The sequence below is a fragment of the Sciurus vulgaris genome (assembly GCF_902686455.1).
Source record: "Sciurus vulgaris genome assembly, chromosome: 14".
In the NCBI taxonomy this organism is placed as follows: Eukaryota; Metazoa; Chordata; class Mammalia; order Rodentia; family Sciuridae; genus Sciurus; species Sciurus vulgaris.
The window spans coordinates 6,266,127-6,293,981 of record NC_136475.1 but is presented as its reverse complement, the minus strand read 5'-3'; the positions used below and the strand labels follow the sequence as shown (position 1 = coordinate 6,293,981).

General features: G+C 54.8%; 2 protein-coding genes across 5 annotated transcripts; both read left to right on the top strand.

The window, feature by feature from the left end:
- Positions 1–290: 290 nt before the first annotated feature.
- On the top strand, positions 291–4,706 carry IL36RN (interleukin 36 receptor antagonist). Of its 2 annotated transcripts, none has more exons than XM_079110636.1 (5): positions 291–402; positions 563–620; positions 2,145–2,230; positions 3,157–3,284; positions 3,482–4,706. In XM_079110636.1, exons 2-5 carry the CDS (start codon positions 592–594, stop codon positions 3,704–3,706), a joined length of 468 nt encoding a protein of 155 aa, XP_078966762.1. In that variant the 5' UTR covers positions 291–402; positions 563–591; the 3' UTR covers positions 3,707–4,706. The 2 variants fall into 2 exon arrangements, with proteins under 2 accessions (XP_078966762.1, XP_078966763.1); XM_079110637.1 differs by having other exon boundaries at positions 330–402; positions 566–620.
- A 152-nt stretch (positions 4,707–4,858) lies between these two features.
- IL1F10 (interleukin 1 family member 10) lies at positions 4,859–16,160 on the top strand. Of its 3 annotated transcripts, none has more exons than XM_079110640.1 (5): positions 4,859–6,126; positions 13,463–13,521; positions 14,854–14,939; positions 15,185–15,312; positions 15,545–16,160. In XM_079110640.1, the coding sequence occupies exons 2-5, from the start codon at positions 13,490–13,492 to the stop codon at positions 15,755–15,757; spliced, it is 459 nt and encodes a 152-aa protein (XP_078966766.1). In that variant the 5' UTR covers positions 4,859–6,126; positions 13,463–13,489; the 3' UTR covers positions 15,758–16,160. The 3 variants fall into 3 exon arrangements, with proteins under 3 accessions (XP_078966766.1, XP_078966764.1, XP_078966765.1); XM_079110638.1 differs by lacking the exon at positions 4,859–6,126 and adding an exon at positions 8,733–8,787; XM_079110639.1 differs by lacking the exon at positions 4,859–6,126 and adding an exon at positions 11,806–13,022.
- Positions 16,161–27,855: the final 11,695 nt, after the last annotated feature.

Genomic DNA, 27,855 nt, shown 5'->3' with positions numbered 1-27,855 from the left:
GTTTCTGCAGTGAACCTGGAGCCTCCACGTTCCCCCAGCAGGGAATCCACACGCTCAGGTCTCCACTGGCCTGGCCAAGGCAACAGGTGGGGACTGGGACAGAGGCTGCTGCGCCATTTCCGAGTGCTGCTGGGGAGCCTGGGAGGTTGGGAGCTGCTAGAGGAGCTGTCTCCAGAGCCTCCCTCCCTCCCTCCCTCCCTCCCAAGCGGCAGGTGTTGTGGGAGGATCAGGGCGGTGTGACTTCACGGGAAAATCTGCTCCGCCCTGGGTTGCAGGTTTCAGGGCTCCTCCCAGCCACCCGGGAGGAGAGTGCCCAGAAGGCCGCACTTAAAAGGCAAGGCATCCTCGGAGGAGAGGAGCGGGCAGAGGCCACAGGCTCCCACGCGGGACGAGCAAGCTGAGGTAGCCTCTGGGTGCCGGGCGCTCTCCTGACCCCAGACCAGAATCCCTAGCTCCGTGGAGGTTGTTCACCTGCTGGGACACTCGGTGCCTGCTTGCCACCCAGGCCCCTGACAGCTCAGCCTTGATCTGCTCCTAAAATTCTCTGCTGTTTGTTTCAAAGTAGGGGAGTCTACACATCGGGGACTCAAGATGGTCCTGAGCGGGGCGCTGTGCTTCCGGTGAGTGTCTGGGCCCCCAGGGGAGCGCGTTCTGGGGAGGCCTGCCCAGCAGGGGACCTGCTGCCCCAGCTGGGGCTCCCACTGGTGGACCAGGCTGCTGGGGGTCAGGCCCACAGTCACTTCCAGGGCAGGATTGGGAAGCCCACCTCCAGGGGACAGGTAACCAGGGGGCAGAGCTGCAGCCAGTCGACGCGTGGGGAGGTTGGGAGCCAGGAGCTCATTTGCTACCCACGGCATGAGTCAGTGTCACCCCTGCCACTGGGCCACCTCCTCCCTGTGGCCCTGGGGAGGGGGGGATAAAACCAAATCAGTCTCCAGTCTGCCCATCTGCAAGCATGTACCATCCAGAAGCTCTGCTATGGGTGGACTTCATAGCAGTGGATGAGAACGGTCCTCCCTCTCTCTGAGCTGAGTCTTGTATGGTGGGCCCTCGGGAGCTGTGGTCTCCACACCCACAGATTAACCAGCTGTGGACTGAAACAAATGTATGGGCAGAGACAGATTGCACCTGCGGTGGACACGTGCGGACGTTGTCTTATCATCACTCTCTGAACAGTACAGTATGACAGCTGTTTGCATGGCATTTGCATGATATCAGGTATTATAAGTCGCCTAGAGTGGATTCACGGTACAGGAGAAGATGCGCGAAGATTCTATGCAAATACGTCGCCGGTTTATATCGGGGACTGGAGCATTGTGGATTTTAGTGTCTGCGGACATTCCCCGTGGACACCAAGGGACGACTGGAGAGCGCTTTTCAAAGTGTGTTCTCGGGCCTCAATCCCAAGGGGTTCTTTGCGCATTAGAGTTCCCCAGTCCAGGCTTGCGTGCGTGCCTCTCAGCGTGCCGGTGACTTTGGATCTTACACAGCCCTGTCACTTGTTTAATCACGATGGGTCAGACGTCACACCAATGCTGACACTGCGAACTTTTCCCCACTTAATATCTGAAGAAACCTGCTTCACAGAGCACAGCTTTCACCTCATGGTATATCAGAAAATCAACGAAGTCATATACGAGAAATAACTTTGAAAAGTTAGATAAATCCATTTTAAATTTAGAGAAACTCCTCACTCAGAAAGGAATACATGGCCAAGGGGAAGTAAATGTTCATGGAAATCTTCAAAAATACTTGAGGAACCAGATGTTAATCAGGAAGGGGCCTGGGTACTACCTAACCCATCTTTAGCAATAATGAGACTCAGGCCCATAGAGGGTGAGTGACTTGTCCCTGTAGCTCAGCAGCACTGATGGCAGAGCCCAGGGCTCGGACTCACAGTCACTTCTCTCTGAGAGAGTGCATGGAGTCTGGTGAGATAGGAAAGAGTGAGCAGGGTGAGACTCGGCTGGGGGCTGGGGGTCATCCCATCGGCAGGGCTTGAGCCCAGCAGGGCTGGGGACGGGCTGCGCCCGGGCACCGGGCACAGTGGGAAGAGAGGGCGGCCAGACACCTCAGATGGGGACGCCGGGCCAGGCAAGCTGCAGGGCCTCGCTCCCGACCTCTCCTGCCTCCTGGTGTTTCAGAATGAAGGACTCGGCCTTGAAGGTGCTCTATCTGCATGACAACCAGCTTCTGGCCGGAGGGCTGCACACAGGGAAGGTCATTAAAGGTCGGTGTAGAACAGGACCTGAGGGTTCCCCTCTCTGTGCCCTCTGTGGGCGGCGCCTGGGGAGGCCCTGGGCAGCTGGGGTGGGGCACCATGACCCAGACTTCCAGCGAAGCGAGGACCTAGGCCTGGTGCCTCCGAGGCCCTCTCTGCAGAGGTGGCATATTCCCCAGGACACATGGCTTGTCATTCCCTCAAGGGCTGAGGAGGCCAAGTGTGTGCCTTCCCTGGGCGCCAGCGCTGGGGAGAGAACTGAGCCGTGGGCCCATGCCGGGCTTCTGGGGCAACCCGGCCCTCTGCTCTCTGAGGGTCCTCAGTAACCCCGATGGGTGGGACCCAGGTGGCGGGGGGCACTGTGCGGCTTCAGGCTTACCTGTGTGCTGTGACGGATCTTCTGCCATAGTGCACACCCGTGCACCTGGGCACTCTGAGGGGTCACTGGAGCCAGCGGGTCCTCTGCTGCTGTGTGTGCATGTGTACTGATATGGATATGAGTGTTTGCGTGTGTGTGGGCACGTGTGTGGTACCTGTGTGTGTATTGTGCACGTGTGTGCATGTGTGTCTGTGCACAGGCGTGTGGGTGAGGGGCTGTGCAGAGGGGATCCAGGTCCTCCTCTAGGAGGCTCCTGAAGACAGGTTCCAGAATGGAGGCTGGGTGTCAGGGCAGGTGCTCAGGGTTTCTCTCGGGGTCTAGGGACAGCTCTGAACATGGGGGCTGCAGCGGCAGCGGCACCATGTGCTTCTGGGCCTCAATGTCCTCTCTGGGGCAGTGGTGGGAGGCCGACCTTCCTGGTGTGACAACTGCTGAGTCTCCCTTCTGCCCAGCCTGGGGGCAGGCAGCCTCATGCTGGCCGTGCTTCTGGAATCCAGGATGGGGGAGAGGGGACAGAGGGCAGCCAAAGTCCCCGCATCTCGACTCTTGCCTGCAGGTGAGGAGATCAGCGTTGTCCCCAATCGGTCGCTGGACGCCAGGCTGTCCCCAGTCATCCTGGGTGTTCAGGGAGGGAGTCAGTGTCTGTCGTGTGGGACAGAGAAGGAACCGACTCTGAAGCTGGAGGTGAGCCCTGTCCCTGTGTCCTTTCCATGGGCCCCTGAGCCAACCGATCTGAACAAACCTGGGCTGGGCGCTGCCTCTGGGGGCCCTGGGGACCTGGCAAGCAGCTGCTGCTCGCGGCTCCCTCTGCGCCCCGACTCTGCCCGGCCCGCTCCACTGTCCGGCTCCTGCCCCTCACCCGCCTGGCCCTCTGCTGGCAGCCCGTGAATATCATGGAGCTCTACCTGGGTGCCAAGGAGTCCAAGAGCTTCACCTTCTACCGGAGGGACAGGGGACTCACCTCCAGCTTTGAGTCAGCCGCCTACCCGGGCTGGTTCCTCTGCACGGTGCCGGAGGCTGATCAGCCTGTGAGGCTCTCCCAGGTCCCCGAGGACACGGCCTGGGACGCGCCCATCACAGACTTCTACTTCCAGCAGTGCGATTAGCTCCTCGGGCAGCGTCAGCTGGGTCAGGGGGACCTCCCCTGCTCTCAACTCCCCCTGACTTACGGGACACCCAGCCGCTCTCTCCTCTTCTGACCCCCATTTGTGTCGAGTCCTCTGTGTTGGGGGTCAGTGCCCAGATTCACTCCCCACCGGGTGGTCCTGCAGTGGAACCCTAAAACCCCACGTGGGATAAGCCGTGAGCGACATAAAACTGCCGAGTGCGACTCCTTTATGTTTGGAGGTGCCCCAGGTGCCCACGGGAGGCCCTGTCATCCCCCAGGTGCAGGCCCACAGATGGTGGGCCACCATCCACTGCTGGACCAGCCCCTCCCTGTTCCCACCACCGTCTGCTGCCTCTTCCATCTCTGCCCTTTTCCTCTGGCCCTGGGCGTGAGAGTGTGGCATCGAGGAAGTGGCTTCAGCTCAGAAGACAGGGGACGGGCATGCCATCCCTTTTAGAAACCCAAGGTACAAAGCGGACCTCCAGTGCTAGTCCTCCTCACACGGAAGTGTGCTTAGGCACCGTGAGGAGAGCACACTAAAAGTAATGGCTCTTGCACCTTCATCTGAATTGAAAAGAAATACCGGCGTAGACATTTCTGGTATCTCTGGAGGAGTATGCCCCTGGCAGCAGCGTCCGCTGGTGCTGCTATAGATGACTTTTCTTTCCATTTTAACTTTTAATCTGTTTCCTCATTTTTCTATAATGAAGGCAGGTTACTTATGTTACAATAAGAAAGAAGTTAGTCTTGAGGGAAGCAGAAAAGACATCATTTCTGGCAGTCCTCGGCCACTTCCCTGGAGGGAAATTCAAGCTGAATTGAGCTCAGCCGCTCTGGGTTGCAGACACAGGAGTGGAAACCTCCCAACTAAGTGCCCAGAGGAGGATGCGATGGGTTTGTGTGGCTGGAATCTCCAGGGTAAGGCAGTCACAGGAAAAACCCAAATCAAAAGGCAAACAAACAAATGAAAGAAAAAAACAACAACAACAACAACAAAACCCCCATATAATCAAAAAAACAATTTTATCAAAGCCAGCCTCAGCAACTTAGTGAGGCCCTAAGCAACTCAGTGGGGCTCTGTCTCAAAATAAAATACCAAAAAGGGCTGGGGACGTGGTTCAGTGGTTAAGTGCCCCTGAGTTCAATCCCCAGTACCAAAATTATAATGATCATAATTTTAAAAATTCTGTGCTTCGAGCTGGAATGGCCGACAGTCCCTGGGATTCCAAGGTCTGGGACCCAGCTTCCGAGAGGGCTGCTGTGAGGATCGAATAGTGTCCTCCCTGAGGTCATCGTGTCCTTCCGGAACCTCAGCCGGAGATGGGATCTTTATAGATGGTTAGGACAGGGTCAGGCTGCATTGGGTGGAGTAAATTCTCACGTGGCCAGTGTGCTTGTAAGGAGAGGACCCAGAGACAGAGGAGGCACTGGGGCGATGGACTGAGGCTGCCTCTTGCCAGGGCAGGACACCAAGGACGTGGCAGCCTCCTGGATTGTGAGAGAATAAACTTTTGTTGTTTTAAGCATGAAGTGTGTGGTGACTGACTGTGGACTCTGGGAATGAAGACAGCATGGCGGCCCTGTGTGGATTCCTCCCACACTGCACCAGAGGTGTCCCTGGGCTGGTGGGATGTGGCAATGATGGGTTGCCCCTTGGGAGAGTAAGTTATGGAAGACACTGTGCCTCCTATCTTGAGGTGCTCTCTCTCTCTCTCTCGTTATCAATCTCTCCTCTTCCTCTCTCACTGGCTCTGGAGCCTCCCAGGGACACCCACATGAAAATCAAATCCTCCTGTCCACACCCACAGGCACGAGCTTGGAACCAGGTCCTCTGGCTCTGTCAGGCCTTCAGCAATGACAGCCGCCCAGCTGACAGCTGGTTTGCAGCCTTCAGACACTACGCAGAGTGGTCCAGCCTGCACTGCCCAGATTCCTGCCCCAGAAACTGTGAGCTCATCAGAGTGCACAGTTGCCAGTTCTGGAATAACTTGTTATGAAGCAATAGATGACTCAGACCCAAGGAAAGGGCCATCAATGCATTCTGATTATGATGGCAATTTCTCCATTTTTTCCTTCTTTCAAAATGAAGTCTGACCCTTTATTTTTCCAAATAGTCTACTTAAATGCCTATCGTGAAAAATAGGTTAAATATTCTCTGCCTCAGCAAGATCTAGATCATTCTTGACTATCTGCACACTTCTAGTTCCGTATGCCAGAGTTTGCTCCAGTGTCCCTACCAACATCCTGGGGACTGAGCAAAGAAGCCAGAGCAGGGTCCCATATCTGAGCCCCCCAGCTATTCCACCTGCAGCTCACCTGTTGGACCAGCCTGGCAGGTTCAAAGTCTTCAGAGGGAGGAGCAAGAAGGTGGCCAGGACAGGAGGATGACCTCCATGGGCCTCAGCAACTCCAGCTCAGGTACAGCTGAGGTCCCCAGGCAACAAGCAGCACAGCTTCCACCAGGGCTGCTGAGAACATGGGCTCTAGGTGACAGGCTGTGTTTCTGTACACCTTGTTCCTGTCCCCTTTATCTGTGGGTCTGTAGACAGTCTTACGATGCTCTTCTGCTTTGGGGCTCTTCAGCATCCTCCCTGCCTAGAGAAGCTGCTCATCTTTCATACCCTGCTAAGATGTCACCTCCTCCAAGAAGCCTTTGCTGAGCTGAGAGCGCTGGTCATCTGTTCTGGCAGTGCTTCGTGCCCACCTTCTTGTAGTAAGTGGGCTTGGAATCTGACCCCAGATGACCTTGAAGTTAGGGCTGCATCAGTTTGCTTCTGAACATTAGCCAACACTGGAATCCAGTGAGCATGGAATGTGGCAACTCTTTCTCCACCCGGAACATTCTTTCCCTCTCCTCCACCCAGCTAAGCCTTTAAGGGTGGAGCTCAAATTCCACCTCATTCTTGAAGGTTTCTTCAGCCCGAAGTGATTTGATTCCTTATTTATGGGGTGACAGAATTCAAAAGGGCTTTTGCCTAGATGAGCCGACATTTATAAGTCAGTAGAAAAGGGAGGAACATAAAACACTACCTTGGGGTATATGTGGCAGTGGATTCTGGCATTGTGGTTGTTCAAGTGAAAAAGACCTGGTGGTAATAGATTTCTGTAATTGTTGATTAGGCCACAGGCCTGGACCTGTGATTACAGAGACACACTCTCCACATCATGTGGGGTTCATGCCAGTTCCAGAAATGGAAAAGTATAGAGGGGCTCCAAGGGCAGGTCATCAGGGAAGAGGTGAAGGTGCTGAGGGTCTTCACACCAAAGAAGCAACACACAGGGAGCCCCTTCAGACACTCAAAGTTCTGCCAAGTAGAAGAGTGTACTTTTACTGTCATTCCAGAAAACAAATTGGATAAATGGGTGGGAATGATGTAGAGACTGTTTTTCCTGAACAATCTCAGATTTTTAACCACAAATCCCACATTGTTAGTGCTTCTTCCAGAGGTTGTGCAGACCCTGGCCTTAGAGGTGCTGAGGAAAAGTATGATCAACCTATTTCTCCAGAGCTCCGTAGCAAAGACCTCTCCATCTGGAGGGCCACCAAGATATCATGTCCAAAGTCATTTCAATTTCTAAATTTTCTTTTTTTTTTAACCAAGGAGTTTTTCTGCAACTATAATCTTCAACATGCCCTCAGTCCATAGCTTAGAGATTCTGGTCATTAAATTATCTTTCAAGTGTTTACAACTTTGCTCCCAGCTAAGCTGTGAAGCTACTTAACAGGAACTGAGTACTGGTCATGTCTTTGTCATAGAGCAGCTAAAAGCTTGGTAAACACTCACTTATTGCCTGATATGACACCCACACTTTAGTCTTTCCCACAGAGAGGTGCGAGATCGGGAGAGGGGTTGGAGAATGATCACTGGCTTCAGAAAGCAACTTTCTGGTCTTATTCCTGCCCATCTTTTCTGTTTTCTCATCCTGTAATCATCTGGGTCTTGGGCTGACCCCTCCCGTTTCCTCAGCAAGTCCTTTGTGGAACTTTACAAATGATACGAGAACCTGAGATGGAGAGTTACAGCAAAGCTACTAGACTCCAGAGGGCATTAGGCCCAAACCTCTCTGCCCCTTCTGAAAGATGGATGGGTGGACAGATGGACGGATGGATGGGTGGGTGGATGGGACAGTGGATGGTTGGATGGATGGATGGATGAATGGATGGATGCATAGGTGGACGACTGGATGGATGGATGGATGAATGGACAGATGGATAGATGGGCAGATGGATGAATGGATGGAGGGGTGGGTGAATGATTAGAGGGGAATGGATGGATGGATAGAGAAATGGGTGAATGGGTGGGTGAATGATGGGATGAATGAAGGAGAAGGTGGGTGAACGAAGAAGTGGATGGATGGAGAGCCTGTGTTAAGTACTGTCAGTTAGAGAACTGGGTGTTCAGTTCTGACCTCTCATACTGTCATATTCCCCGGTAGTGCACAGCACGTAGCACCTGCCCAGACCCAGGGTGAATATAATAAGGTCAGTATCTTCCACAGCTGGGTTTCCCTAGATGTTCTGTTTCATCAGGGTGATATCAACTAATTAAACCATTGAAAAGCAGAGACACCCGCCCTCATCTTTCCAGATAGCAAGGGTCACTTTCCCAATGCTTATCAGCCCCGATCTCGCTTTCAGCTCCATAAGTTGTTCTGTCCTTGGCCCCTTCAGACCTACTCTGCCTTGCAGTAACCATGTCCCAAGCCTTGGATTGAGCCCAATGGGGCATCAGTGATGTCTGACCCCACACTGTTTACCTGGCTGCCAAACCAATAATAATATAGTCAATGACAGTAGCCACAGAATGAGGTTCAGTGCCTGGCCTCTGTCAAGGCTTTATGGGTGACTCTCTCCCCCTCTGATAAATACTCATTAATCTCCCCACCATCTTATTAGCCATACTGTGTCAAAAACATTGTGAAATCTGTGGGCTCTTCTTCCTCCCTGTCCTGGAACCAATTACAGAGACTGTGGCCGGCCTGACCCACCCTGACCAGTAATATAAAGGCAGGGCAGATGCCCTGGAGAAACCAGCTGGAGATCCAGACGTCAGGGTTCCAGGCACCCAGGATCTGCAGGTCAGTGGTGGGCTGGCAGTATTGCCTTCCTCTTTTTTTCTATGTCCCTGAAATGCACCCCCCCTTGACTCCACCTGTTGAGCTGTCTGGTTAACAAATAATCCCCTTCACAGAACTTGGTCTAGCAGTGCATAGTGGGATTTGAGGAGTGGTATAGGGTAAATCAACTCTAGATTTTTAAATATCTAGAACCACTGACTTTAGAAGTCAATGGCCAAGAAAAGCACCTCAGCCAGTGGAAGTCAGGCAGCGTTTGGTGAACGTGGGAGCCCCTTGGAGATGTCCAGTGCCTGCTTCAGTAGACAAGAGGCATCCCAGCAGGGTTCCAGTGTCTCCATTGCTTCTTGTTCAACAAAAGCAGGTCCCTTCCTCCCTGGACAGTCAGTAGTTTCTGTGTAAACTCTCATTGTGAAACTACACAGTTTTGAAAACTGTGTAGTTTGCCCAACCTCTCATTCCAATGAGAGATTAAAATGGAGACTCAGTGACAAAGGCAGCAAGACAAATTGGTGGCAGAGCTAGGTCTGGAACCCAGCCTTGCCATTCAAAGCCTGGGGTGTGCATTTCCATGTCCTGCTCATGAGCACCTAGGAATGTCAGTCAGGGCACCTGGGGAGAGCATCAAGAGAGCCATGCTTCATGACCTCAGGAGATTATCGACTTTTATAAGAGAAACAACTGTCTTAATGTACAACAATGAACAACACAGTGAAACTTAATAGGTCTTCAGAGCAGGGTTCTAACAGTAAAGGAAGGATTCATTAAACTTTGAGTCATGGAATCAAAGATAATTTGACCTAGAAAGAACCTTAGCCCCGTAATCTAACTTCATAGATTTATAGATGCGGAACCTGAGGACTGGCTGTTAAGTGACATGACCCTGTATGCCTGAGCTCCTAGTCTGCGTGGATAATTAATGGGAAAGAACTAGCACTGAACCCTTCCATATGGATACCATGTCCAGCAATTTTAATACTGAGAGGTCTGAATGAACATTGATGAGGGACATCAAAGACCATGCTGAAGACACTCTCTGAGAAGATGAGGAAGGAGTCGTGTTGCCTGGAGAGGTGCCTTAGTGCCACACAGGAGTGATGTACTATCATACAGGCAGATCAGGGCCAAATGGTGGCCAAATGAGGAGCCACTGCAGATTCTAGAGCTGGGCAGGATGTGGTGAGAGATAAATACTAGGAAAAGAAGTCCAGAGACCTCACGAGGGGTGCTCTGGATTGAAGGCAGAAAAACCAGGAATACAGTGGAGTTGCATGGCCATTAAGAGCAGAAAGTTATGTGTCAAGAATGATCCATCAGGATTTGCCGACAAGGCAGACACAAAGTCAGAGAAATGGGAGCTAGTTTGGGTTCTCCTCAGGTTTTGGACTTTGCTTATGGATTTTATGAGTACAATGAATATTCTGGAGGTGTGAGGAATGGAATTGAGAGGGAAGTGGCTTGGAAGGAGGAGAAGCTAATTATCTAAGCTTAGATACGTATGGTTGTGTGTAATGGTGGGACACCCAGAGGCGGTGTGGTGCGCTGTAGACGGCTGGAGTTCAAGCAGGACGTTTGGACTATGTGTGGAGGCGTTGGATCAAGAGATCACTGCAGTGGTGGAAGTCCAAGAACTGCAGCTCCACAGGACATGGCACAGAAGTGCTCAGGACTTGATGTTGTGTCCTCTGGGACAGCTCCTTCCAGGAGGAGGGAGAATCTGATGAACCTGAGACAGAAGAGGAGAGGTAGGAAGGGCGTCGGCCATATCAAGCGTTCTTGTGAGGGTAGTGACCAAACAGCAAGGGAATCAAAAAAGAGTCTGTGGATGTGGCTCCGTGGAAGCTAACAATGGCCATGGAGACACGGTATGGGAGGACAAGGAGAGGACAGGACATGTGTGATGGGAAGGAGAACATGGACAAAGCTCAGCACCATTTGTCAGTGGAATTTGGTCCAGAATAGATGTGAGGATGACTGAGACAGCTAGAGGCCGTGTCCAGGGAGAAGGAAGAGGGAGAAAAGAGGGACAGAGGCCAAGGTCCAGTGCAAGGCCATCTGGGGCCTAAAGGGAAGGGAAAGCTCTGGGGATGTAAGGGCGGGCTCAGCAGGGCTCTCACCAGCAGCCACCTTCTTGTCCCCACTTCCTCCATCACGATCAAGCCAGAACCCAGGCAGAGGGCCCAATATGGAGTCTGCAGAACACCCACCAGGGTGGGTTATAGAGCCCAGCTGATCCAGTGGGGCTAGACCACCACGGAATCCCCATCTGCTCTTTGAACTGACATTGACCAAGGGCAGTCTTCAGCTTCACACAGGGCCCTTCACTCAGTCTGCCCCTTCCAGATCTCAGCACACCTAACCGGCTGTTCACGTCTGTTGCCACAACCAAAGGCACCTCAGCAGTATGGCTGGGTGGGAGCACATCAAGTGGGCTTGCTTCTAGACCTAGCTGCTGTTGGACCACCTGGGCTGCGTGTTGGCTAGTACTCTGTAATTCAAAGTGGGGTCCAGGGACCAGCACCATGAACACCACCCAGCTGAATGTTTGCAACGCAGAGTCTGGGTCCCCATCCCAGACCTAAGGAACAGTCTAGTTTAACAAGAATTGTAGGTGATTTGTATGTTCATTAAAGAGTGAGAAGAACTGAGCTAGGACACCAGGTCCCAAGACTGGCTTGTCACTGGACTTGCTTCAAGCCCTGCTGAATCAGTACCCTCAGCTCATGAAATAATGTTTATTCAGAGTCTGGTGCCAGGTGCGGTGGTAATGCCTGTCATCTCAGTGGCTCAGGAGGCTGAGGCAGGAGGATTGCAAGTTCAAAGCCAGCTTCAGCAAGTTAGTGAGGCCCTGAGCAACTTAGTGAGAAACTGTCTCAAAATAAAATACGAAAAAGGGCTGTGGATGTGGCTCAGTAGTGAAGTGCCCCTGAGTTCAATCCCCAGTCCTTGCCCCCCAAAAAAGTCCCCCAGGTGATCCAGTTGCTTAGGCATATTTGAGAGCCAATGATTTTAACTGGGCACTTAAAAAAAATAAGACCTTCTTTATATTACAAAGAAAATTTGTGCTTATTATAGGAAAAATGTTCAAAGGTGTTAATAAGTCACTCGTAATCCTACCAGTCATAGATAAGTGCTATAACAACACCAGCAGTCTTTATGATTGTATGTGTGTCTCTGTATGTGTGTGGAAGGGCTATAATGTACATATTATTCATAACCTGCACTTTTCCCAGAATATATTTGGAAATTATGTTATAAAATGTTCCTCCGCGCTATCGTCTTAAATGTACGCATACATCTTATTTACTGGATTTGCCATGCTTTTTTTTTTCAAACAATGGCCTATTAGGTTAGTTGAGAACACCTAGGTTGTCCCGGCATCTCAATATTGTAAAAACGAGGCACTTGCTTCTTCATAACTAACCCTTTGGGAAATCTGTTCTTACCCTCTGGACTCGAGGGCGTGCGCCAGCTCAGAGCGTGTGGCAGGGTCCCTACGCCAGCGTGTGGCAGGAATCTGCTCACCTACCCGGCTCTTCCTCACCCTCATCAACTCTCAAACTCTGGCCTCAAGGCTCAGGGATGGAAAATGACCTGTCCCCGGTGACAGTGGTGTTTACAGTACCCAAAGTCACCTTGGTCACAGCTCCAGGACACCCAGGTCTTGGAGCTCAGAGTGCTCAGCCCAGCTGGACCCGCCCCACCGCCTGGATCCGTGCATGGCTCCGCCCTGTCCCGAGCTGGCTCCCCTCTGCTGGTCTTCCTTGCTTCTTCCTGTCTCGTCCCTTGTTCTCATGTGCTCCTCCTGCCTCCCTTCTAACTTGGTGACAACTAGACCCCCTGGTAACGGCAGCTCTGGCCACTCTCACAGTTGGCTGCTGTTCATGCTGGAGTCTGGACGTCTGGACTGGCCTTTCTGCAGGGTGGTCACTTCATGGAAGCCCTCTGGGGTAGGATGACCCTCTAGGCAAGGAGCAGGGTCCCGTGAAGCTTTGTGGCCAGGGGCAATCTCTGCTTTAGGATTCTTGGCTTTGGAAAGTACGGCCTCTGAATCTGAAGGTGGTCCCGATTTCTACTTGGAGCACAACGGAAGGATCTGGGCTCCCTTCAACAGCCCAGGAGAGCAGGATCATCCCTGGGGAGGATGCCCCCACCCTGCGGGAGGACCTGCCTGGAGGGTGGCTGGAGAGGCCTCGTAGCGATGGTGCCCTTCCCTCTGCTCTTGGGCTCGGGGATAGGTAAGCCCTTGCTAGGTCAGGGGACAGAAGGGGTGTGACCTTCCAACCAGGCTGGATCTGCTCCAGCTTCATCCTCCAGCTGTGGGGCTTGATTGCACAATCTCCCTCTCAGCAAGGAAGTGTCCTGCTAAGTTATTTGGGGGAACCGTTCTCCATAGCACCAGAGATGGGCACAGTGAGCCCATGTGCGCACACACACGCTCACACACACACACACACACACACCAGGCTCACACCCCTGCTGGCTCCTCCTACTCCCCAGTGAGGACAGGACTGAGCTCCTGGAGCTGGGTGCGGGGAGCCAGGTGCTGCTGGATTCTGGCAGGCTGGTTATGGCTAAGCGGCTTCTGCAGTCTGTTGGGGTGGTTCTGCCTCCGGGGCTGTGCATGCCCCTGTTTCGCCTCCTCCTTCTCTAACAGCCCTTCTCTCCTCCCCCTTAGTGAGGACCAGACACCCCTGGTTACAGGATGTGCTCCCTCCCCATGGCAAAATACTACATGTAAGTCGTCCTGCTGTGTCCCCTGCTTTCCCCTCAGGGGGTCTGGGGACCACACGGGGAGAGGGAAGGAAGGCTGAGTCAGAGGGACGGGACTCCACAGAAACCCCATAATTACACTCCGTCATCACTGCAACGACAAGAGCTCTTTCCGAGGTTCTGCAAGATGCCAGCCATTCTACCGCCTGGGTCCTGCCCCTAGAAATCTGTACAGGAAACATGACGAGCTCCACTTTACAGACCGGAAACGGAGGCCCATGTCCCCCCATGCCAGGCAGCTACCAAAGGCAGAGCCCGGAAGCCGAGTTCTGTTCTCCGCGCTGCACCAGGGGGCTGTCTGAGCGCTCAGAGGCGACCCCGAGTCCAGTGACACTGTGTTCACGGTGTTGTCTGTGGCCGTACCTTGAGCCCAGGTTCCCAGCTCCTGTCTGCATTTAGCCTCATTTGACATTTGCATCCTTGGTTACTGTTCACTGGCTTCCAAAGAGGATGCTGCTGACAGGTGAGCCGCCAGGTCCCAGCTGTCCAGGTGTGAGGGAGAACGTCAACCAGCAAGCCCAAGATCTTTCCAGATCTTTATTTTTATTACACAAGTGAAACTGCTTGTGCATACAGTCATTAGTGAAGGTGTTATAACCAGCTGTTAGAGAGAGACGGCTTGGAGGGGTGGCACGGGCCCAGAGCCCTGCTCCCAGGCCCTGGGAGCCGCTGATGGGCACCTTCGAAACCAGCCGGGCGGCTGAGCTGCCTGTGTGACAGCTGTTCCACGTGCCTACCAGCCTGCCCAGCAGTGCCGGCCCTCCCAGGCTGGTCATGACTGCGTGGTTCTCTGCTGACCTGTGTCTGGCCCACCCAGAGCATACCAAGCCTGCCCCGGGCCTGACAGTCGTGTTGGATGCTAAGGTAGCACGGCATGTTTTTAATTTTGTTTTCCCATTTGAGGTTTTCTCCTAGAAAAAGTCTTCATAATATCTGAAAAGCAAATCATGCTTCATTATACACTTGATGAGTTCTTTTATTAAAGAAAATGAACATTCATAAAACACTGGGGCAGGCCCAGAAGATCTGGGATAAGGCTCACCGTGCCTCGGAGCCTCCTGAGCCTCCTGGGAAACTCTCTACCCTCCACGGGAAGGCGGGGACTCCCCTCACTCCTCCCAGCCTCAGAAGACCGGGGAGGAGGCCTTCTCTCTCGGGTTGAGACAGGGCCGCCCTGACCTGCTCGGTGGAGAAGCGTCCCTCCGCTCACCCGTGGAGAGGCCCAGCACCCCCACGCGCTCAGTGCAGTGGGTTAGAGGAAGGGCTTGGGGTCTCAGTGGTGATGTCATGTTCCAGAATCAAAGATGCAGATCAGAAGGCGCTATACACGAGAGACGGCCAGCTCCTGGTGGGTGATCCTGACACGGACGACTGCCGTGCTGGTGAGCTTCCCCACCTCCATCCCCTGTGTCACACTCCACCCACCGCAGCCCTACTTCTCTCCATTTCTGTGTCCACCAGAGGGCGTCCCCACCACCACAGAAAGAAACAGGGGAAGCTTTGGCCTGAAAGGACCGCTGCAGGGTTCCACTGGCCCTGCTGGGCATGGCCAGGCCAGCAGGGCTTCTGCTGCCTGAGACCCTGCAGCCCGGGCTGCCCTCATCTCCGGCCTCTTTCCTCCTCCCAGAGAAGATCTGCGTACTTCCCAACAGGGACCTGGACCGTGCCAAGGTCCCTATTCTCCTGGGGATCCAGGGAGGGAGTCGCTGCCTGGCATGTGTGGAGACCAGAGAGGGCCCTTCCCTGCAGCTGGAGGTGAGCCCCTGCCCTCCTCGGGAGGCTGCAGACCCAGCCTGGCCCTAGTCGCATGCATCTGGACCCTCGGTCCTCAGGCTTCCACCATCTCCCTTGTCCCCAACGCTAAAGCCCTGCCTTCGGGAATCTGCAGAAGGCGCATCCCTGGGGAAAGCCCTGCCCTGTGTCCCTTTTGGCAGAGCCCAAAGGCCCCTGGGTGTACACCCCCTCTGCACCCTCGCCCGTCCCACAGGATGTGAACATCGAGGACCTGTACAAGGGCGGCGAACAGGCCACGCGCTTCACCTTCTTCCAGAGCAGCCTGGGCTCTGCCTTCAGGCTCGAGGCTGCTGCCTGTCCTGGCTGGTTCCTCTGTGGCCCTGACAAGCCCCAGCAGCCAGTGCGGCTTGCCAAGGAGAGCGAGCCCTCGGCCCGCACTGAGTTCTACTTCGAACAGAGCCGCTAGGGAGGCCGGAGGCAGCTGGTGCCCACCGCCAAGCCCATCCTGCTTGTGGTAGGGAGAGCAGCCAAAAAGACATCCACGGCTTCACCCCCAGAATCTGAGTGTCTACCCTTCGTGGCAAAGGCACTCGGCAAATGTGATTAGGTCACGCATCCCGAGCTCTTCAGGGGGCCCTGTGTCATCCCAGGGACTGCATAAGAGGGAGGCAGGAGGGTACGGGGCAGAGGGGGATGGGAGGGGGCCATGCTGCTGGGTTTGAAGATCCAGTCATGTGCTGCCCAAAGCAGGTGTTTCTGGAAGCTGGCAAAGGCAAGGGAACAGGTCCTCCTCAGAGACCCCAGAAGTCTGTTGACACCCTTTCAGACTTCTGACCTCCAGAATGTGAAAAATAATAAATGTGCGTCATTTGAAGCCATGGAGTTTGTGCTAGTTGGCTACAGGAGACCCCCCAGGGGCCTCCATCTGTCCTGTGCACAGTGCTCGGTGTGTGGGCTGAGGGAACATGGAGACTCGTCCTGGAAGGCCACCACAGCCTCAGGACACCTCGCGTGCATGCTCACAGGGGGTCCCAGAGTCGAGGTGCCCGGGCTGGAACCCGGCTGAGAGCTTGCACTGGAACTGACTCTGGTCCCCAGAGCCCCGATCCTTCTCCATTTCACGAGGTCTGTGGCTGGGCTCAAGCTGGAGCAGAGGCCATGCTACCGTGGCTGCTGGCAGGGTGGCTGGGGTGCTGCTCCTGTGGGGCAGGCCGCTCGGCACCCCGGACTCGTTCTGACCTGAGAGAGCTGTGTCCCTTCTTTCTCGAGTGACCCAGCAAAGCAGTGTTTTCTCACCTCCCTGTGACCACGAGAAAACTGAGAGAAGTGAGTGACAAGCTGAAGGTCAGGGGGCTTCTGTGTTGGACCTCAAGCTCGGGCCTGGCCCACGGAGTCCAGTGCTGTTCCACAAACTGTCTTCCGCTCGGAGCTGGGGACCCAGTGGTGGAGAAACCCATCTCCCCTGGATCCCGCCCTTGAGAGGCAGAAGCACTGAACAAGCCAATGATGGACAAGGAGACGATCAGGCAGGTCATGTCAGAACGTGCAGGCAGCTGGCTCAGGGCTCAGTCAGACGGGCTGGGCAGGTGGTCTGACGCTTTAGAATGGAGGCTGATGGACAGGAAGGAGCTGGGACAGGAAAGATGCTGGCAGAGGAAGAGCTTTGGCACTGAGTGGAAGGCTGGGGCTGGGGCCAGACAGCGAGGGTCAGAGAGGAGGTGAGCAGCACCAGCAGGCCAGGGCCCGTGAAGCCTTGAGGGCAAAGGAAGGGCCTCCTTATACTGGGTGCAAAAGGAAGCTCCAGGAATGCGTGAAGCTGGAGGCCTGATGGGCTTCACTTCACTAGTGTCTACTACAGCAGCTGGTACACAGAAGGCGCTGACTCAGTGCGTAATCGCTGACAAATGAGGGGACATCTCTTGGTTCTGGTAGGATGTTCATGGTGCATTGTAAGGAGAACCCCAGAAGCAAGGTGGAGGGGCGCCCTTGCACAGATCCGGAGCCACCAGGCTCCGTGCTTTGAATCTGGGCCTCAAGAGGCAATCTCTGCAGAGAGAGCGACTCGGGACGGCAAGGTGGGGGAGCCCTGTACGTCCGGGGCATGATGAGTCAGGTATGCTGGGGGCACCTAAGGCTTGTGGCTGAGGAGTCGCTGAGCTCTGAGAGGGGAAGGTAGGCGGGGCATCCCCGGGACCCCTGGAGTCGGGGAGGCCTGATTGATTGTGCATGCCTGGCCTCGGAGCCTGCAGGGTCATCCAGCTATCCTAAAGCGGGGCTGGGATTCTCAGGGCTGGACCACCTGGATGCTGCCAGGCCCTAGCTCATCCCAGCTCTTGCCCCCAGCCCTCCCTGCCTTCTGTCTGGTTCTACAGTGAGCCTGACCCTGGCTTCCTCTTCCATGGCCAGCTCATCTCCTGCACCCATGGCTTAAAAGATTAAATGAGGCACACTAGGATTTTCTTTTCCTTTTGGCACCAGGGATAGAACCTAGGGGCGCTTAACCACTGAGCCACATTCCCAGCCCTTTTTATTTTTTATTTTGCCATAGGGACTCTCTAAGTTGCTTAGGGTGTCACTCAATTGCTGAGGCTGGCCTCCACTTGCAATCCTCCGACTTTAGCCTCCCGAGTCCCTGGAATTACAGGTGTGTGCTACCATGCCCAGCAAGATTTTAAAGAGTTTATTTGAGTGGACTGTGATTTTTGTGTTGGAAGAATACAAGCTGCCACTCAGGGCTTCTCCAGGTGGGCGTGCAGGGGCAGATTTTATGAGATGTGCCCCAAGCAGGAGAAGAAGAGAGTGGCTGGCTCAAGTGGGAAGTCCTTAGTTAGATGTGGCCTGGGGGTTTCTAACTGGCAAGTCCCTGTTTATAGGGTGGCGGTGGCTTCTGGTTGGGATAGCTGGCTTCCTTTTTGAATGCTGTGACCCTTCGCCCTGAGCTGCATTTCAGATTGCTGAGGTAGGAACTCAAGGTTGGAGCTGTCTTCTGTAACAGCCTCCCAGTTAGAGGCTTTAGCACATGGTTACTCTCACTTTTTTTATTTTTTATTTTTTTTTTGATGGTACTGGGGATTGAACCCAGGGCCTCGCACATGCTAGGCGAGAGCTCTACTGCTGAGCTACATCCCAGCCCTGGTCACACATTTTTGCTGGCCCAGGCCCCCAGGCATATCCAGGTCTCTTCCCACTTCGATCACATTTTCTACGTAAGTTAAAAAACAAACAAACAATTGAACATCTAATGGGCACTACTCCTGTATCAGAGCTGAGGATGCAAAGACCTTTGAAAGGTTCCTACCCCAAGGATACACGGTGTAGGTGGCCCAGACATTATGGATAAAGCCAACATATATTGACTGCTTTCTACAGATGACTGGAAGATACTCCAAAGTGCGGCGGGTGAGGGCCTGTGATTCCGATTCTGCAGGACAGAGGCTGGGTGGCTCAGCGGTGGAGCACTTGCCTACCCTGTGTGTAGCCCTGGGCTCCAAACCAAATAAAACCAGGCCCACAGCGCAGATCCTGCAGGACTCTGATGTAAATAATGGCAGGTTGTTCTGGCACCAGAGATTTAAAAGTCAGAGATGGAAGCCGCTCCCGACGGGCGCAGTTCACGGATGCCAAGAATACTCCTCTCCCACCTCCCAGGGCTTGCCTCCTGATTCCTTCCCCTCCGTGGAGACCACGCCAAAGCCTTCCCTCTGAGGCGGGCCGAGGGCTAGCATGGAGGAGCTATGGGGGAGAGGCCCAGGTTGGCTCCCGCCCAGTGCTCACATCTGAGTGAACTGCCCTGCAGGCCACAGGGCGAAAGGGGATTGGCGCACAGTGTGGCAACCTGTCCATTGGGGGCGCCAGGGAGCCCGGTGGCAAGGAAATGTCAGCACGTGCCACGTGTGTATGGGGTGCACGTGCAAAAGCATGAACACGTGTCTGCATGTACGTGTGTGTGTGCTCTGCCCGGATGAGTTCCATGCGTGCTTGTGTGCCCACCGTGGGCTCTGGAGGCAGCAGATGGTCGAGGGCCCTCCTCTTTAATCCGGGAGGCTCTGGAGCAGCAGTGTGTCCAGCGTCCACTAGAACCTGTGTGTCCTAAACCACCCCAACCAGGAGCAAAAGCTGGTCCTGCTTCCCTTCCACCCAATTTTTCATCTCAAGATGTGTGAGCGACTGCCGTGAGCACCCCCCACAAAACCCTGTAGCACGCACCACCCCTGCTGGTTCCGGGTTTAGGGAGAAGAAAGAAAACTGAAGAAAAGTGAAGGACACTCTATACTGGACATCATTTTTCCTGGACAACATCCTCTGAAAGATACTACCATTCCGTAAATGAACTTGACAGAGAGGAGCACGTCGAGCACAAACCGAGAGGGTAACTTGGACAGGAGTGCTTGCACGCAGGTTATATTTCTACATAATCTTCCGATTTCATTTCACATTTGCATAGCTGCAAAGTCTCGCTAGCATCCTACCAAAGCAGACAGTCGGCAGCAAACGACAACCTACCCTCATCCAGGGTCCCCAGCCTATGAGACCCGCAGCCTGCAGTGCGGCCTCCGGGCTGCAGGGGGCGACAGAGATCGAGCTCTGTGTTGGCCTGCCTGGGTCTGGGAGCTGCCTGGCACCTGAAGTCCCATCCTTCCTACCCGGCAGCCCCTGTGCCCCAGGGTCTGTCTCACAATGGACTTGTCCTGAAACAGAGGGAATCAGACCTGGATCACATGAAGACCCAGAACACATTTCTCTCTTGTGCAAAGTAGTTCCAGAGCCTCTTGGAATAAAGAGGGCCTTGCAATCAACCTGACCAGCCGATAGCTGGAGCCAATAGCAAGTCCCCTAGCACCCCCTTGACCAGAGGGACTGGGCCCTGCTTCCTGGGGGCTTCGAGCCTGGGCAGGAAGCAGGCGTTGGGCACATACTCACTCTGAGGTTCCGGCACGAAGGAGCACAGCATGCATTCCTGGTCCCTTTCCCCGAGACAGGTGCTGCAGGGAACCATTCTCCTGCACCCTGACCACCTCCAGCTCCCTGCCACCCTTACCCGGGCTGAGTCCAGGCAGAAGCTCTTCCATGGATGTTTTTGTGGGTCCACAGCCAAAGGATCACAGTCCTGATCACATGATCTCAGATACCTAGAGGGCCGGAGATGCAGCTGAGTACTTTCCAGACTGGTTGCTGGAACACTTTTTAAAGGAACGCTCATAGGGTTATGGGAAAGGTCAGTTCTGTGATCTCTCCTGTTCGCCTCCGCCTTTGTTCTCTCTGCCTCAGCCACACTGACCTCTCACAGTTCTCCAAAGACACTCCAGGCACCACGCAACCCCATGACCTTTGCACCTGCTCTCTGGAAACTTATTCCCCAATGACCTGCGTGGTTTATTTCCTCAGGGAGACCTGCCCTGGTTACTCTATTTAAAATTACCACATGCACTCCCTTGAATATCAGCACTCCTACCTCACTCAGGGTACTAATAAGTCTAACATACACTATGATTTATTTTTCACTTACTGTGCTTTTTCTCCTTCAGCCTCTGCTAGAACACAAGAGCCACAAGGCAGAGGTTTCAGTCTGCTGTGGTCATTTGTATTTGACTAGCAAGCACAGTGTTCACGTCATGTGTGGGGCACTCGGTGACATTGCTAAATAATAAAGGAAGAAATGCACGAGCAGGTGGGAGAACTCTTGCTTGGTGGGGTCAGCATAGACCTCAGTCCCAGGAAGCCCCGTAGGATCCCCAGGGTGGCCCGACTTAGGGGTCAGGCCCTGTGGAGAACAGCACTGGGTCACCTGTCCTGAGTCATCAGGAGCTGTGGTCACCGGAGGGAGTCATGGAGAGAGGGTCTGATGGTGTCTCAGTGAGCTATTGCTGCGTAACAAACCAACCCAAAACCCAGTGACACGAAGCAGCAACGACTTGTCATTCCTCACCATCCTGGGGCCTGCTGGGTGGGCAGTTGTGCTGTTGGCAGGGGGCCTTGGCTCTCCTCCAGGTATCCTTTCATCCTCTGCAGACCCGAGTGACTTTCCTGTGTGACAATCTTGGTGCCACTTGAGGCTCAGGATTCTGAGCTCACATGGCCACTGCTCCTGCATCCTGTTGCTCAAGGCAGATGGCAGGCCAGGCCGGAGGGAAGGGGGATGTGGGCAGGGAAATAGATTTTACCCGTCAAGGGAAGAGCTGCGGAAATTCGTGCCAGGGTCACTGCTGGCAGGTGGGAGGCGGGGCGGAGACCAGGCTGCCTGGTTCCCCGGGAGCCGCCCCGGCATGCTATGCTGCCTTGGCACCCAGCTGCGACATGGGCTGTGCAGGCCGGGACCTCGCTTTCTCTCCAGGTGTCACCGAGCACCCAGGTGGCGCGGTGCCGTCTGGACTCAGGAGCGAGTGGGTTCCAGGACTTGGTGCTCCTGACCGGTCGGGAAGGCCGGGCTCCCAGGCCCTCTTGAGTGTTCCTCATCCGGCTATGTGGTTTCGGGCTGACCGGGAACCTGGTGAGCCGGTCAGCCCTTGGAGGGACTTGCAGAGGGAAGTGATGTCCCATCGGAGTCCCTGAGTAGGAGGTGAGGACAGGGCTCAGGCCGTCAGTAGAGCTGAGGGCGACCCCTCGAACCCAGAGGAGGAGTGGGAAAGCCAAGGGGCGGCGGGCACAGGAGTGGAGAAACCCCTCCGCCTGCGCGCCCGACTGCTGGTGCCCCTCGTGAGGCGGGCTCGGGCTCTTCTCCCAGGGCGCCCGCTCCCTCCCCAGCCCTCCGTGTGCGCAGTCGCCCTCCGTACCCGTGGCTCCCACACCAGTCAGGGACGGGGATATTTGGGAAGGAGGGTCTGCTCTGAACACGGACAGACTTAGTCCTTGAACGGTTCAGAACAGCTCTGTCCACGCAGCCTGCACATGCAGCCGCGCAGCGGGCACCATGGGTAACCTGGAGGCGGCTTACGGTATGTGTGGGGACTTGTGTGTGTCACTTGGAATGTGTGCCGTTTTATGTGAGGGATCTGAGCATCCTTGGGCTTCAGGGCCTATGGGGGTCCTGGAACCAAGTCTCCTGCAACCCGAGGGAGGAATCCGTTGACTAAGTGCTGCTCCGGAAGGTTCTATGCTGGAAGCTCTGAGTGGGGTTTGACTTCAGCTTTCGGGTTCAAGCAGCGCCCCTCATTCTTACACTCTGCTTCTGCAATCCCGGGATTCGATGGCGAGCCAACGGAGAGTGTGTAATTAGTGGCTCCAGATGTTCTGAGCCACGGATGCCACCTGAGAGGAAGACCAAAGGATGTCCTCACAGGTGAGGACAGCTGGGCTCTCCCCCAGGACACCCAGCTGCCTGCCCTGCCCGTCGCTCTCATTGGCCACAGTGCATGTCCACGCCTTTACTGTGCTATGTAATATTTGCTCTCAGAGCACCAGAGATTCTCAAACTCCCTTGACCCTGTGTATCAGGACCAGCAGAATGCTAGTTAAAATAAAGATTCCTGCGATCCCATCCCAAACTGGCTGATCCCAGGGGCCTGATCTAGGAAGCTCTGTGTGGCTCTTGGGAAGAGTCAGGATTTCCGGCATCTACCGAGCTTCCCCTCGGCCTCAACCTTTTCTGCCATCGATGGTGAGTCGACAGAACCTCTCGTTCCCACCGCCAGCTTCAAGATGCGCTTGTCACGTGATGTTAAAATGCAGCCCCCTGCTCTAGGTCATGAGCCAGCCTCACAGGAGTGAATTTCAACCCGGTACATGACCCTCTCTGTGTCTGTGTTTCCATGACAGAAAGGGAATAACTAAAACAGGAAGTCAGAAATCAAAACAGAACTCCCCTCCGTGGAACCAGCCCAATATGTCATTTTCTGCTCAGGCTCATTAGTCAGAAAGGATCATGGAAAACCAGTCTCAGTCGGAGAGGCTGCTCATCCGTCATGACTTCCCCCAACAAGAAAGGCAAAGTCTGTGACCCCTGACGGAAACCCAGAGGAAACTGATTCTGAGAATCTATGTCTCCCCACAACAGAGGAGACAGGGAAATCGGGGTCCAGGCCCCACTTGGGATGGGAAGTGCTTTGCCTAGGGCTGGCAGCTGTGGGGCAGGAGGATGGGTTTGGGTGGAAGTTCCCTGATCTGGGGGTTGGGTCCCTGTCCCTGCTGTGTTGTCCCTGGGTACAGCTTAGTACATGGCACCTCCTAGGCCTGGTCAGTCACTTGACCAGAGGGATGGCAGTCCTCGCCCTGAACAGACCCAGGCGAGGGTCGGGGTGCTGCAGAGCCCACCCCCACATACCCTGCAGGCAGTAGGTAGAGGCTGGTGCTTCGCCTGTTCCCTGACAGAATGGTGGAGGAGTTTGGAGAGGACGTAAGCTGAGCTTCTGACTGGGCTGAGTTTTAAGCTGCGTGGAAACACTGGTGAGGGCGTTTGGTGCCAGTTCCGGGTGCAGGAGAAACTTGGAAGAGAGATAGAAATTTTGGAGTTTTCAGCATAAAGCAGATGACTGGACTCATGGCATGAACCAATCAGCAGCGAGGGAGACGGAGAGGCAGCGCAGATGGAGCGCCTTTGGGGTGGCTGGGAGCACAGGCAGAAGGAAGCCCTCTCTTCTGAGAGGCGGAAGGAAAGCCAGGAGACAGGAGGCACGGAGTACAGACCAGAGGCGTGCAGAGCCCCTCTGAAGAGTACTGAAGCGTCCACCAGGTCTCAGCTGGGAGACACCAGAGCCGAGCTGAAGCTCAGGGTCTTCAGGAGGCAGCTGGGAGTGAGAACCTGGAGAGAGGGGGCAGAGAGACCCCTTCAGAAATCTGGCCGTGGAGGGGAGGAGAGAGGACCATGAGAAGCTAAGGAAACCTTTGAGCTGCAACAGGTTCAGCCAAGTGTGAGCCCTGGCAGGAAGGAGCTGGCAGAGAAGGACAGGTGGGAAGGCGGGTGGAGGTGCCTGCGCCAGGGACGTGGCGTGCATGTTCCCGCACACCGCATGGTCCAAGCCTGGCCTCTGCTGCTTCTCCCCCAAGTGAGCTGCGTGACACAGGTCTTCTCAGATTACTTCTACAGTGCTCTATGCTTTGATTGTCCCACGACGCATCTGGGAGAAAAGGACCGATGACATTGAGACTTAACGAGAAATCCTTTTTTAAGCCACTTAAAGGTGTGGAGGTGCTTTATCAGTATTATTTCCAAAGCATTGGTTTGATTTATCTATTGTGGAATAAATAAATAAGCTTTAACACATAAAGGAAGACACTACTTACTGTGTGTGACTGCGGTTGCTCAGGCATCAGGGGGAACACGATGTGTCTGCTCCAGCCAGCGTGGGCTGAGGAGGCCCCCGGGGTGGGACCAGGAGTGGGCTATGGGCTCCCTGTGTGCAGATCTGGCTGGCTGTGCTGGGTCCTCAGCGGGACTGTCCATCAAAGGACCCTCACAATATGGCGGCTGGGTTCCAAGAGTGGGCCTTGGAAAGAGCCAGGTGGAAGCTGTGTCACTTCTGCTGACCTTGCTTTGAAAGTCCTGCTTCACTCATGCCAGCGGCATCCGGTGGGAGGGAAATCAGGCTCCACCTTGAATGAGAAAAGTCTGGAAGGATCTGTGGGCAAGTTTTGAAGTCTCCTCAGCAGCACACAGCCCAGTAAGACAACGACTTAAAATGAGGCTCTTTTTGCAGGGTCGTTTTGACAGAAGATAGCAACGATTTCTGTGATTTCAGTGTCTCATCTGACCCTTTTGTTCGAATGCTTGCAAGGGTGGGTTTATTCTAACCAGAGCAGGGAGGGTGGTGAGGTTGACAGGTGCCTTCCACTCCTCCTGATGTGCAGAGGGACACGTGCTGTCTTGGGGCTGGTCCCAACTCGAAGCCTCGCAAATAGATTCCCTGAACAATTTTGCGTAGCAGAACCACATCCCTCCCCCTGAAGCCCCAAGGGAGGGGGAGAGCCCCTGGACGGCTGGGCTGATGGGGTTGGGGAGGGGCCCGCTAGCTTCTGCTAATCTGCTCTAGGTGAGGAAACAGGAGGTGTGGCAGGGGTGGAAGAAAGTGGGGAGGTTTGGAATATTTTCTGTAGAGATGGAAGAGCCGACTCATTATCAAATCAGGGAACGGTTGCTAAGCAACCATGGAGGCCAGCTGGTTTTCAATGTCACCGGTGCACATGGGCTGCCGTGCTCTCCCAAGGTGCTGGGTGGCTCTGGTGGAGAGTCCAGGTGGGCAGACCCTGGCTGGGTCCAGAGCTCTGCTGGGCAGTGCCGCGGGCAGACGGAGGAGCCAGGCAGGGGGTACGACATACACGGGCCTCAGCAGTGACTGGAAGGCGGTAGGTACTGCGGATGGGAGGCGGCAGAGCAGGCCGAGCAGGTCCCAGGCCCGCAGGCCGCTGCGTGTCTGGGATTCGTGAGCAGTGGGGTAACGGAGAGTCGGGGGAAGATGGGCAGGCTCTGAGGACGGGGTGCTTACGCTGGCTGTTCAGAGGTGGATTGAAGGAGAAAGTTCCTGAACGACCTCAGGCGGAGAATGACCACCACCTCGGGCCTGCCAGGCGCCCAGACTCGGGACATGACAGCTTTCTGATCAGCGCAGCCTGGCTATGCCCACACACAGGCACTGGCTGGCCTTTGAGTCTGTAAATCGCAACGGCTTCTTTGGGACGAGGGGGACGCCCTCTGCTGCTGCTCCCAAGTCCTTCTCCTTTTCCATCATTTGCCTATTTCCTGCTGGTAGGCGACTGAATCTGGGCACCCGGGGACCAGGGAGGCTCCCTGGCGGGGCTGCCAGTAACGAAAGTGTTACACGTGATGAGAAGCCACAGGGTGTGGCCCTGGGGTGGGTGAGTAAGGGACGGGTGGGCGTCACCGGGAGAGAGTCCCGGCACCGAGAGGTCGTGGAGCTGGTCACTCAGATGGCATCAAGGTCTCTGGGGTTTGGGACAAAGAAGAGGAACTGGTACCAAGTGCAAAGGCTTGATAAGGAGAGGAGAGTGGCCAGGTGGCAGCTGCTGGGAGCCACTGGGAGGGGGGATGGCGGAAGCCTCAAGGGACTGGGGTTTTGTTTGCTTGGGTTGGTTTCAGGTTCTACAAAGTGGGAAAAGTGCCAGTCGGGCCGTGTCAAAGGGGACGACTCTGTGCTCACCCCAAACCCCTGGACCTGAGGATCTGGGTGGCAGGGGAAGCCTAGTGCTGGAGGACTTGGATCTCAGCAAAGGAAGGAGCTGGGAGGTTCTCAGAAAAGAGAACAGGCCGGACACATGGCCTGTCTTCCCAGCAGCTCAGGAGACTGAGGCAGGAGGATCGTGAGTTCAAAGCCAGCCTCAGCAACAGTGAGGCCCTACGCAACTTAGCAAGAGCCTGTCTCTAAATAAAATATCAAAAGGGTTCGGGATGTTTCTCAGTGGTTAGCACCCCTGGGTTCAATCCCTGATAATCACCCTGCCCCCCCAAGAAAAGAAAGAAAAGAGAACAGAAAGGTAACCTCGTTCACTTAACAGTTAACGGTGGAGCACTCAATCTGGGCTCTGAGACACATTCCGGAACAAGACGCGGAATGTGCATTGCAGTGGTAGGAGCAGGTGGCAGGCACCTACGCAGATTCACCCCCGGAACAGTTTAGGGTAGTGCCACAGGTGAGGGAAAACAGAAGGCCATTAGACGGAGACTGATGGGTGTGGGCAGGACGTGGGGACGGGTTGGTCACAAATCGTATCCTCCAAAGGGAACGGAGGCGCTGGTTGTGCCAGCGGTGAGCCCAGGTAGCTCTGGCTGGATGATGCTTTGGATTGAGGCTGGAATAAACAGTTTTGCTGAAGGACGGAGGGGGGACAGCACAGGAGGTCTTGCGGGCGTTGCCGTGGGACCAGTGAGCCGATCTGCAGGACTGCAGTTCTCCCTGGGGCCCCCTGGGGGAAGCTGCAGTCAGTGCAGGTCTCTCCCATCTGCTGGACCTCAAGACCAGCGCAGGCTGTTGCAACCCCTGCCCACATCCCGGCAGGTCATGGAACCCCTGAAAGCGGAGGGACACTCGGGCGGGGCCGGCAGCAGCCTCCCAGGGTCCCTGGCCATCTGCACGCAACTCAGGAAGCCACAGAGCTCTCGGAGCTGAGCAACGGGCAGTGGCAGCACTGCAGGTGTGACTCCATGTGGGCTCAGAGGACTGTCCATAGGGCTCGAGAAGGGAGCGTGACTCCACCAGGGTTCGTGCAGAGAGCAGTTTGCTTTCCCAGTGGATGTCTGCAGATGTTAGAGGAAACCAGGAAGTACCTGCAGGTGGAGTCATCACTGATGGAAGGAGAGCCGGGGACAGGAGCCGGTCCTCACCAGGGCAGTCACAGAGGGTGGTCCTGAGCTCCCGGGATCCTCTCTGGTGCCCCTGTCGGTCTGCATATTAGAGATGCCCCGCGGGCTCTCATGGGTCCCCTCCTTTGGCTCTTCCTTTATTGTGATCCCCTCTGAACCTATGCCTCTTTTGAGATCATGAGCCATTTTAAAATGACCGAATTATTGAATCGTGATTGATCTGCTCATTCCCACTTTTTGAATTGTTAGGTTCAAAGTCGTTCTGGTAAGCTTTTTGTCTCTGTGACCAAAAGGCCTGACAAGAACAAAACAGAGGA

Coding starts and splice junctions, on each gene's coding strand:
- IL36RN (XM_079110636.1), top strand. CDS start 592: ATGGTCCTGAGCGGGGCGCTGTGCTTCCG. Junction 621..2,144: donor AGCGGGGCGCTGTGCTTCCG/GTGAGTGTCTGG, acceptor CTGGTGTTTCAG/AATGAAGGACTCGGCCTTGA. Junction 3,285..3,481: donor AACCGACTCTGAAGCTGGAG/GTGAGCCCTGTC, acceptor CTCTGCTGGCAG/CCCGTGAATATCATGGAGCT.
- IL1F10 (XM_079110640.1), top strand. CDS start 13,490: ATGTGCTCCCTCCCCATGGCAAAATACTACAT. Junction 13,522..14,853: donor CCCATGGCAAAATACTACAT/GTAAGTCGTCCT, acceptor GTCATGTTCCAG/AATCAAAGATGCAGATCAGA. Junction 14,940..15,184: donor CACGGACGACTGCCGTGCTG/GTGAGCTTCCCC, acceptor TCCTCCTCCCAG/AGAAGATCTGCGTACTTCCC.